General features: G+C 41.9%; 1 protein-coding gene across 3 annotated transcripts in view; it reads right to left on the reverse strand.

Moving 5' to 3' along the window:
• Positions 1-369: 369 nt before the first annotated feature.
• The window catches only part of PPP4R1 (protein phosphatase 4 regulatory subunit 1), a 34,936-nt gene continuing 23,125 nt past the window's right edge, over positions 370-12,180 (reverse strand). For all 3 annotated transcript variants that reach the window (XM_083187647.1, XM_083187646.1, XM_083187645.1), the window contains exons 13-20: positions 9,976-10,071; positions 9,697-9,882; positions 8,674-8,835; positions 8,032-8,132; positions 6,828-6,948; positions 4,390-4,524; positions 2,914-3,055; positions 370-1,443 (exon numbers count right to left, since the gene is read on the reverse strand). In XM_083187647.1, the coding sequence (XP_083043773.1) occupies positions 1,280-1,443; positions 2,914-3,055; positions 4,390-4,524; positions 6,828-6,948; positions 8,032-8,132; positions 8,674-8,835; positions 9,697-9,882; positions 9,976-10,071 (1,107 nt within the window). In that variant the 3' untranslated portion in view covers positions 370-1,279. The remainder of the gene's footprint in view (positions 1,444-2,913; positions 3,056-4,389; positions 4,525-6,827; positions 6,949-8,031; positions 8,133-8,673; positions 8,836-9,696; positions 9,883-9,975; positions 10,072-12,180) is intronic.

Consider the following 12,180-nt stretch of genomic DNA (forward strand, 5'->3'; position numbering starts at 1 on the left):
TAGCTTGACTTCTGTATTCTAAGGGTGAGTTAAGGTGGTAGAAACAGAAGCTGGTCCTGGTGAGGTATAATCGCTGAAATAAAATAACTGCCCATTGTTGTGGAGAGTGGAAAGGGCTCTTGGTGGACTGCCGGGTTGGTGCACGCTAAAGAGTTGGAAAGGGAGAACAGAGTAAGGCCCCTCCCCCTTGGGGAACCAACAGCTGGGACCCCTAGTTGTTTATAAACAGCTCGCAGGTATGAGATTAAATGTTGTGTGGTGGCCTACTGTGGGAGCGGAGGCTAAAGTATGTTTTTTTTTACCATTATTGTATAGTATATAGGTCATAGGAATCATAATGGCCACAGGCCTAATAAAAGGGCAAAGCAATTTATTGAAACTTATTAATAAATTTTATTTGGACAAGCAGATAAACTTGTATTACAGAGCTTTAAACAGCATGATTAAAGACTGCTGTACTTCAGGGAGCACAAGCAGATATGTACATTTATATGAAGACCAATAGTGATGCACCTCGTAGCTGATCTTAATCAAGTTAAAAACAGAAAAGAAAAAAAAACCTTGACTTGAAGTACATGAACTAATACATTTCCTTCAGGTCATGACCAGCATGAAAACACAATTAGAACAGAGGTACATAACAGCAATGTTGCCTGCCTATACATACAGCAATATGCTGCATTTAAAGGATTAAAATCAGCTTCTAGTGTAGTGTTAGCACTGAGCCCTTAAGAAAATGAAAAAGAAAAAAAAAGGTAGCAATCCTTTTTCTTATTTTACACACCCCCCCCCCCCAAAAAGGAAACTATTCACACGTTAAGAAAGTGGCAGGGAAAATACATTTTTAATAAAAACCCCATTGCAACTAATACTGGAAATTCTCTACAATGATTTGGAACAGGTTCGCTGGGAGAATTCATCGGAGGCCATCGGCCACATACACTCATCGCTGCCTGTTATATGATCTTACACCCTATTTATTATGTGGGTTCTGGTCTTGTATGTTCGTTTGTACAGTACATAGATGCAAGCACTTCAGTACCAGCTCCAGCAGGGACTTGAGAAGTGAGCAATTGGGCTGTATTTCATTTCCTAATAGACAAAGTTCCTCATCGGCCACTTCTCAGGAAGACAGAAGATTTAAGGCTTTGGTGGCAATCCTCTGAGAGTTCATGTATACTCTTCCCTCCTAATGTAGAATAGGAAACCAATACAATAAAGCAGTTAAAGACCTGCCTTGGTTTAGAGTTCAAGGCTGCCATTCTAAAAAAAATGCCCATTAGTAGGTGGAGGAAGCAGTGCTCATGGCATCATCGGTAAGTTTGGTGCTAGCAGGATGTATACTGGCAAAGTACTTGACATCATTATCGTAATCCATCTGTAAAGCCACAATTGTTTGCTCCACAGCTTCCTGGTGGGAATTGGCAGACGTCAAGAAGTATTCTGGGAAAAGAAATATGGTAGTATAGACTTACACATCAATTGCTAAGCACAACGGAATTTGCTGCACTATATAAGAAAGTAACGTTTTTCCAAATTAAACTATTGACACTACAAAGAGCACATTTCACACTGCAGTCACTTTACTATTAAAGCTGAAAAATAAATCTGCTAATTAATTGGAACAATTATGTTGTCACAATGAATAGCTACATCACAGGCTGCTGTTGTACAGGTTTTACGCTCCTTTTCAAACTATTTAGACCTTTCTGCATATTCCAATAATGATTTACAACACTGAATATCATACAGGAAATAAATGACCAACCAGGAAAATAAAATCCATAGGGGACACTGGACTCTCCAAATACAATCAGGTATAGATGGGTTAAGATTTAAAGTGCTGGCTGCCCTCGTGTGTGTGTGTGTGTGTGTGTGTGTGTGTGTGTGTGTGTGTGTGACTGGCTCCTCCCCCTCAACATCTACTTTTCTAAGCTCTACAACAGGCTGACATCTGCCACAGTCTGCTATGTGGCAGACCCTTCGGGATATCGGTACCTGGGTTTTTTGCATCCTAGAGTTTGCTGTGGAGTTGGAGTCCCAGCAGCCCGCTGCTTATGGCAGCATGGCTGAAGATAGTAGCTTGGTTTTATACAGGCTTGGGGAGAAAAGGCACTTCAGGTGTACTATTTCTCCACCGCAGCGGCACCCGATGTAAACAACTGTCCCACCCACTCCACCTCCTGTTAAAGACAGGGGGACAATATCGTGGAAATTAAATGTTGCTATAGCACAAGGTCTCATCCCGCTGCTTAGTAGGCAAGATTCAAGGAACAAATCTAGAGGTTTCAGATCTTTAAAACCTGTTCCAGTCATATAATCACTATTATTATATTACCCGGCACTGTTATTCTTACAGGAAGTGGGAGGGAGAGGAAGGTGTTACAGAACAGAGGTCTGTTTGATCCCTAGTTCCTGTTCCTATGACTAGTACAAGCAAGCTTATGAAGACTAACCAGTGCTTGAAAACATTGAAAACCCAACCATTGGTTGTGATCAGAGACTTGGATCTCACAAATGTAAGCAAACATTTCCTGCTGCATTTGAGCATTTTAGGCAGATACCGTAGGAAGTCGCTCATCCAGCATCATATAAAGATACCAAACTTCAAAACAAATAAATTAAACAGAACCAAGTTCTATTATTGTCTTGTAGGATGTCTTGACAAAGATCTCTTATGAGAGCCAAACGTCAATGGATGAACATGTAAGATAAGATTAAACTAAAAATTCTTTATATTGATTCTGTAGCGAGTGCCCTTATATTACAAATATGTATCTATAGTTTTCATGTAGTACCTTTGGGTTGAGCACCACCCTGGATCAACCAATTAAGATCATGACTACACAAATAGTAGATGCTCACAGGTAAGTAAAGGAAAATCAGTGTATAAACAACAAAGTATTAGCTTACCTTTCTCTAACAGGGTTTGCTTCAAAGTCTTTGCAAGGAGGACTCGGACGTTCGGTACTCTATCAGAGGCAAGCTGCAGTAGATGAGGCATTAAATGCATAGCAAACTGTTCCATAGGAATACAGTCATCTTCGATGAGCGCCTGTCAGACCAAACAGCAGGAAAATATACAATTTAATTAATTAAAACAAAGAAAAAGATTCAGACAAGATGTTGTTTTTTTTATCAGGTTATTTCTAACGCTGCATCATATTATAGTACCATGAAGAAACAGTGTACTAATAAGCTTTCGTCCATTGGGACCCCCAACCCGTTTGATCTTTGTTTTCCCCCTACATGCAAAATAGATTATCTAGAGCAGTGGTCCTCAACCTTGGTCCTCAAGTACCCCCAACAGTGCACATTTTTCAGGTCACCTGGCAGGTGCACTCCTTCACTGACACATTATAAAAGATCACAGGTTGAGCTAATTATTTCACTTGTGATTCTGAGAGGAGACCTGGAAAACGTGAACTATTGGTGGTACTTGAGGAACGAGGTTGATAACCACTGATATAGAGCACACAAACCGAGAACAAATAGTTCAGGTATTTCATACATTCCACTGTGAAATGCTGTCAAAGAAAGTGAGGTTACATATGTGTGAGTGTGCTTTCTACTTGAATGCACAGCATTAATAGGAGTTATCCGAGAAGAGCAAAAGGAATGTAGAAATTAAATGGCAAAATACTCTATAAACATAGAATTTGATGGCAGGTAAGTACCATCTAGTCTGACATGTACACACACATTTACACACTAGGGTTAATGTGTTTGTTGGGAGCAAACTAACCTAACAGTATATTTTTGGATCGTAGGAGGAAACTGGAGGACAGGGAGAACGTAGGAGGAAACTGGAGGACAGGGAGAATATACACAATGCCAAAAGTTGGAGCGATGGTGGGAATCAAACCCATAACCTTAGTACTGTGAGCCATTAATGCTATCCATGCAGAGTTTGTAAATTCTCACCGTATTTGCGAAAGTTTCCTCCGGGTACTCCGGTTTCCCCCCACATTTCAAAAATATACTGGTAGGTTAATTGGCTCCCAACAAATTAACCCCAGAATGTCTCTGTGTGTGTACATGTGGTAGGGAATATAGATTGTAAGCTCCACTGGGGCAGGGACTGATGTGAATGTTCAAATATTCTCTGTAAAGCGCTGCAGATTATTTATGCGCTATAAGAAACGCTTAATAAATAACTATGAACCCATTATCATTCCACATTTAAATGAACAATTATTAGAATAACCTTGTTTACTAAAAATGTTTTAAACAGTTTTTGTTGATGCAAAAGTTAGTATTTTTCTTAGACTACATACTTCTCCATATACCTAATGTTATTAAAATCTGAGCTGATGGGATAAAAAAAAAGTGCGATTTGACACGGAACGACACAATAAAATAACTTCTGTAGCACATACAAAAACCTACCTGGCATATAAATACAAATGTCTGTCGTCCAGACCACTTTGAACTTCTGCAAAACTGCTCCACGAGCTTATTCATAAGGTCCAGGACTAATGCTGGAGTTGGTGCAAAGTACAGCTTCTTAACCGTTTCACTCACCTGGAAAAACAGTATACAAAAATGTAATGCCATTGCTATATTAAGTAGCTGGAGTAATGCTACAGCTAAAGTGTACATAAAAAAACAGGAGAAAAGGAAAATAAACACCTCATAGAAACTTAATCACAGGTATCTGTCATCCTTTCAGGAAAACCTCTACCCTACTTTATCCTTTTTACTGTCATATATAAAATACACACACACACTATCTATAGGTTATACATATACACACAAAAACACACTTAATTTTTTTAATGAGTTTAATTACTGAATTGGTAATGTCATGTATTGCAAATTGAAGATACACCTGATGGGGCATCCAGATGAGGACAAGGAGTTAAGTATCTGATATCCAAAGAACTTAAGAACTCTTAGGGGGGTATTCAATCTTTGTCGACCTCCCGCAGCCATCTCCCGACGGGGGAGATGGCTGCGGGGCCCTATTCAATGCTGTCTGCCCCGACAGCATTGGACAGGGTTTCTCCGCAGAACGAGCCCGACATCACATGCGGTCGGGCTCGTTCTGCCGAGAAAAGCCGGAAAAAGGCGAGCTCCCGTCATCAACTCGTGGCCTTCTCGCCGCTCGGGACATTGAATCCCGACTGCCGAGCTCCAGGAGAGCTGACCGAGAACAGGACAGGTGCACGGCTGTCGCACTAGCTCGACAGCCGTGCCCCTGACATTGAATAACCCCCTTACACCTCCAAACCCACAGTTACCGAACAGAGGGATTCAATTCTGAATTAAAAAAACCCGCAGAAAGGAATTGAGGGATTTCAAATTCGAAATCGGTCTGACAGTCTGGCTTGTGAACTAAAAAACAAGCTGGAATAAAATCCTGGTTCCATTGAGGAATTGAACAAGTAACCAGTTTATGGCATCTGGCAGAACCTCTTGCCTGCTGTTCGAAACTGGAAAACCGGAGGTTAGACTTCAAATTCCAGTTTGTTACCCATGGAAATTAGATATCTGACCCAGGCAGCTTCACAAGGCCAATCCCAAACATCCCCGAAAATCCCTGAGACGTGCTCCCACTCTGGGGTCCCCCCCAGGTGAGAGGGAAACCTGTCATGCCATGGACTGTGAAGTAAGCCTCTGATCCTGGTGAGGTTGTGGCATTAGGTGTACCACTGCCTCTGGACCAACAGGCAGTGGAGAGGGAGGCAGTGCCACGGCCACAAACCCCATCGTCTAGATGGCATATGTAAGGAGGGACCTGTGTTAGGACATCGTGGAGGGGGAGCCACGTGAAGTAAAGTAGATATACCTCCTGCAGCTTGCAAGATCCTTTTGGCCAGCTCAGGCCCAAATAGGGCACTTCCCGTAAAGAGGAGGGCCTCGACGTCACACTTGGATTCAATATCAGCCTGCCACTAACTAAGCTTAATACTCTCCTAGCCAACACCACAATGGCAGATATCTGAGAATTAACGTGATCTAACACAACCACTGTCCTTTCTTGCTTGTGTATAATATTAATTTTGGTTCTTTAGAGCTGCAACCCCGCAAGTGGTGGGCTGTGGGGGCTCCAGCAAAAACCATAGGAGGATGCGTGGAGGCTGCCCGGGGACTAAGTCATACAGCCAGTGACCTGATGCGGACATTGAAAAGGTGGCAACGGTCCCTTTGTCGGTTCCATGTTGCAGGCTAGACAAGACCCAACTGTCAGCCTGTTGAATAATAAATTTTAGAACTATAAAATCAAAACAAAGAAAATTCTAGAGCACCCGGAGCAAGTGTTCTGCTCTACCTAAAACTGTTCTGGGGGAGGGGCCAGTCACTTCTAATGCTTAAAGTCCTGGCTCCACTGTGCAACCTTCTATACCCACTGTAAATGGCTTACAGTGCCCCCTATGGATGAAGGAGAAATGTTATTTTGTCCTGCAAATTCATCCAATTATGTGAAACAGTTGGTCACAAGACATTTACACTGCCCTTTTGGATGCTCATAGACAAGCATTCATTTATCTAGTAACATCCTTTCTATATAGCACTTTACAGATAATGCTTTCATTAATTCAACTCAGTCCCTACCGAACTGATCCTTGTTAGTATCTTTTCAACCACTTATATAATGGTGAGGGGTGTTTTTTTCTTTTCTTAATAAACTGCAGACAGCAGTATATTAGATACCACAAGGGCATTATATTACACACTGCAACAACAAAACCAATTCCATTACATTTATTTTAGTAGCTGCGATTAAACCACAAACTTTTTGTGAAAATACAGACGGTCAGAAGAATGAAAGTTAAGAACAAGGTGGGAAAGGGGATGTGTTAGAAATTTCGGAATAAACTCACCAGTTTATAAGAAATCCAGCGTACAGAAGACACTTTGTCCCCACACAAAGTCAAAGCAATTGGCAGTAAGTAGTCATAAACATCCCTGGCACTGTACAGTTCAAGTAGGAAAATCATTTGCCTGACAAAAAAAAAAAAAGAATTCAGCAGCAGAAAACTTATGTGTATCAAACATAACATTAGAGTTTCAGATACACTGTACAACATTATACATACACAAGGTTGCCTTTCACTTTGCTGCACGGTTGTAAGCTGTAAATCTTGACAAAGGACATATTGGTCTGAAACATCGACTATATGTAGGATTCGGTGATGTATAAAAACCTCTTTGGTTTGAGACCATTGGCGAGTGCCCTCTGTCTGGCTTTGAATAACCCGACGATCTCTATATATGTGGCACACTTGTTGTCTAACCTTGCACTCCACTGTTGACCAGGACATTTATACGGTATCAGTGGAATTTACTTCAGTATGTCAATGTTTCGGGTGCACAGAACCCCTTCGTCAGGATATAATAGCGGTACATAAAATAAGCGAAGCAATAAATAGGCAAACCTGTGGTAAATTTGCCTATTGAGAGGATGAGGGAGATCTGGATGGCAGAGAAATAGACTGTGGACATCACATAAAACAATGGATATCTTGGGATAGGACAAGCAAACATGACCGAGTACCAAAAGCGCCATTTTTTTTTGCAAGAGATGCGATTTGGATGGGTATAGTATTTACAGCTAAAGGTTTTAGCCAGGATATAAAAAAGAAAAAAAAAGTAGGTTTCTGAAGTCCAGTGAATAAAAAAAAGTGTTTTCTTTTTGTGCACATTTTGTAACATGGTCATCCACTATACCAAAAGGTCATGGCAAATGTCCTCCTTATATGTGCATAGTGAGACCCTGCTAAATTGAGCAAAGGGTACTTATGTATTATCTGGACTCCCATGTTAAATGCACCCCATTTTTTCATACCCCTACTATCCAACTACGCATGGAGTTGATTTTATATAGTGTGGCGAGCGCAGCGAGCCACCGTGCCCGAAGCGCGGTGAGCGCAGCGAGCCCCGCAAAGGGGACGCGGTCTCATAAGAAAAACGGGAGTCCAGATATTACATAAGTACCGAGCAAAGTGCTGCTATTGGGAAGGCTAATAATTGCAAGCCATTTTTATTTTATATGAAGATCGCTCTATAATTACAATAGATACATACTCTGCAAGCTCTGCTCGGAAACGCCAGTTGCGGCAGTTATCAGTCACCAGGAACTCCTGCAGCTGATAAAGGTATTCCCTTCTTTTGTCAGGTTGAAGAAGCTGAGACAAGAAAGCATATTATCATAAAGCCAACCTGAGCGCTGCTGCACACTACAAAAAACTACCATATGTATGCACTTACACAGGTGTTAACTCAGAAATATACTATGAGAATGTAAGGTATTCAAATAAATGTCTATATAAAATGTCTACATACGTGTCTAAATAAAACAAGCATTACATGCTGCATAGAATAAAGCCACAAATTATGGGGCTCATTTATCAACGAATGATAAAACTGCATATGATAAACGCTGCTCCAGTCAACCAGCTCCTATCATTTGAAAAATTACAGTTGGGAGCTGGTTGGCTGTAGAAACATTTATCCTTCACAACAAAGTTTAACACTCATTGATAACTATAGAATATGTAAAAGGCACAACAAAATAAAATATTACATTATTAAAGGACCTGGTTATGGTCATACTGTAACTACCTCAAAAGCAGAATGTAAAGATTTTATTTCTGGAGTGAATACAAGAGAAAGTTATTAAGTTGAGGTACCAGACAACACTACTAGAGACTAATAGCACATACTTACTTTAAGGAAGTCATATAGATGTTTTAGGACGCCTACTCTCACTTCATCAAGGTCTTTTAAAAAGCCATTAAAAATCGGGAGCAAATCTGCAGCAGTGAGGGAGTCACCAAGTATCAGCGCCAGTTCATGAATTGAAAATGCCAACGTTCTCCGTACTTTCCACTGACAACATAAACAAGCCAACAATAATTACTTTAGTACAGAAAAACATGGTTTTCTGCATTATGAAAAAAATACTATGCAGTTTAAAGTTATTCATACAAAAATAAGATAACCATAGTCACGTAGGTAAAGATCATACTAAACTTATGTATAATAAGAATCTAAACCGTGCTGTGAGACTAAAGTCTGATTTTTGGTTATTAGCCAGCTGGTGGTATTGGAAAACTTCCACAAGGTAGTTTTTATCCATCCTAAAAACAGCATTGCATCTGTGAAGTCACCGCTTGTGTGTGGCACATGTTTCCTGAGACAGTAGGAAAGCACCTCAGAATGATTTAATCTTTGGGTAAAAGTAACTTCATTCACAAAAGACATTACTTTCAAATGCTAAAACACTTTGGAATTGGCCTTTAACACCACAATTAAATACTTTAGGACTTAGTCCTGGCTGTTCTTCAAGGGTGTGGTATGGGGGTCCGACAATTGGCATTCCGAAGGTTATTAGACTGACTTCGGAATACCGACTGCCGGTACTAGAACAGCAGGGTGAGCGCTAAGAAGACCCTTGCATGCTCACTGCACTGCGGCCTCGGTGGATCGCTGTGCTCACCTCTGGTTCTATTCTCCCTCTATGAGGGTTGTTGACCGCCACAAAGGAGAATAGACCCTGTAACTAAGGATGTCATCCAGCACCCGTTCTTCAAGGCCATGACTCGAAAAAAAAATTGGTATATTATCATAAGGCAAAGTAGAGCCATCTGCATCTTCAGTTTCAAGCAATATGGATGCCTACATGTTGCCGTACTAGGGCTCCAGTATTTACATTATGGAATAAGAGAAAGCATTTATCTATACCTATACCTGCATGTCTGCTGCTAGTGTCTCATATGTGTCCCTGAGACAGTGCCAGTTCTGTCTACCCAGCGTGAGAGCCACACCTGGAATGCTATAGGCACAATGCTTGGCAATCTCTGTATCAACAGTCTGTGCACGGGATGGGTCAGTCATGGATAAATACTGATCCAATAAGGCTTGAGGTACAACATCCTGAGAACACAAACACAGGGATCAGAATACAATCAATATTTTCATACTTTGCCCTTAATGCCCATGAGAAAAAGGAACTACAATTTCACCTACCTGCAATTTTGACTTTCTTTCTTCTTCAGGACTATAGCTACTACTAGTGCTCAAATCAGAATCATTGTGAATGTAGCGCAACGTAGACTGCATGCACTGTAGAGAAACATTGATGAATCAGAAATAAATAAATAATTAAATATCACCTTAAGCTAATTGTTCTCCACATCAACCCTCTAATTCCCGTAACAGATCATGTTTTGAAGATTTGTCTGTAGAAAAAAGTTGGGACACTTCGTGACCCATTGCAATACCTGAGCTCGCCTGTTCATGATTAAAGACATTCTCAAAACATGACCTGTTGGCAATACTTGAGGACTGAAGTTAGGCTATTCCATGTAAGTTCAACCAGGTGTGTCCACCACCCATCTCAGATTTTTGCAGAAATTGTTTCGTTGAGAGGATGTCAAAACTAGAGCAAATATCTTGACTGTTGGGCACGTTGTCTCAGCTCCCTGCAATTATCCTGATAAACCATCCTGTCTGCTGGGAACCTTTCCTGCTTCCCTCAACTCCTTTTGTCACACAGACAGTGCCTGTAATGGCTGCTTTGGGGAGAAGGCCTGACACGGCCTGCTTGGACCTGTGCGGCACTGATTTCTGGGAGGTACTGTTGGTGGGATCCCGCTGGTGTCCATCCTCAGCTTTTTCTACGGTTTCCTGCGCTGTGTGGCTCCCTGGTGGTTGCTGCGGCATGGCGGTGAGGAGATTTCTATAAGGACACACTGGTGTGGGCTGTGTGGAGACATCAGCGCCATTTTGCCCGCGCGTCTTCCTAACTTGGCTTCTGTGGCTGGTGACTGACTACCATGACTACTCTGCTTGATCGGCTTCGGTCTCATGCACTGCCTGGTACCACGTCCCATGGCTGACTGTTGTGGGGCACATTTAGAAGCTGCTAAACTGCCTGACTTAATATTCTGGTGGGGTCTGTCTCTGTATGCAGAGTGCAAATATTTGTGTGAGGAAGCCTGCATTTGAATAACTGCAAGCTGTGGTGAGTGAATCTTGGCTGCATGCTATCCGCTGCTATATCTCTACTGGTTTCTATCTGGTGCTTAGAGGCTCCTGCGGTGATGAACTCCTACCAGTGGATCATTTCTCCTACATCATGGAAAATTCTCTGCAACAAATCCAACTTCTGTATCAGCGAATCTTTCAGTTTCTATTTCAGGCTATCCTCTAAACCAGGGGTGGGGAACCTCAGGCCCGGGCCCGGGTCTGAGTGGCCCTCCCACCTGCCCGGCCGCTTTGCCGGGCTGCACGTACAGGGGAATTCTCGCGAGATTCTGGTTAATGAACAGCAGCCGGAGACTGTCAGTCCTATTCAGCGGCAGCCGCTGGAGCGTGGGACGGCTGCAGCAGGAAAATTTGTAAGAGAAATTTTTACTTATGGCCCCCGTGTATTTTTTCCACATACAAACGGCGCTTGGCACAAAAAAGGTTCCCCACCAGTGCTCTAAACCCACTTATTTCAAAGTTCATGACTGATGAATCCTTTTACTTCTCAGTTTATGGATATCCTGCTGCTACTGCAGTCCACTCAAGTCTCTCTATTATAATTTTACCAGATGTGCCAGGAGTATACAATTTGCTCACTATGGGGCAGATGTATTAAGCTTTAACAAGAGATAAATACAAGGGTGATAAGGAGAGATAAACGTCCAGCCAATCACCTGCTAACTGCCATGTTACAGGCTGTGTTTGAAAAAAGTCAGTAAGGAGCTGATTGGCTGGACGTTTATCTCTTCTTATCACCCTTGCATTTATCTCTTGTTAAGGCTTAATACATCTGCCCAAATGTACCTTACTGGCCCCTCTGTGTTTACATGTGGAAGCCGGAACAGTACTTTGACCATGATTTTCTCCTTTACCTCTGCTAAATTCTGCCTGGATTAAGGGGTGACATTTTGTCCTGATTAGCTGTTTTGGATGCCATTTATATAGTCACGTTTACTGATCCTTCTCTTCAGCACAACCAAGCTTTGTAATACTTTCATCGGATTCTGCAAGTTCAGTAAAACACTTCACCAGGGGTTCCGCTTCTTCTGTTGGCAGATCACAATGGTCCAAGGGTGATAGAGAGATAAACGTCCAGCCAATCACCTGCTAACTGCCATGTTACAGCCTGTGTCTAAAAAGTCAGTAATACCCCTTTCAGACAGAAAAAAAGACCCGGGAATTTCCCTGGTCCAGGAGGGTAGA

This window comes from Crinia signifera, chromosome 5, assembly GCF_055691185.1.
Source record: "Crinia signifera chromosome 5, ASM5569118v1, whole genome shotgun sequence".
NCBI lineage: Eukaryota > Metazoa > Chordata > Amphibia > Anura > Myobatrachidae > Crinia > Crinia signifera.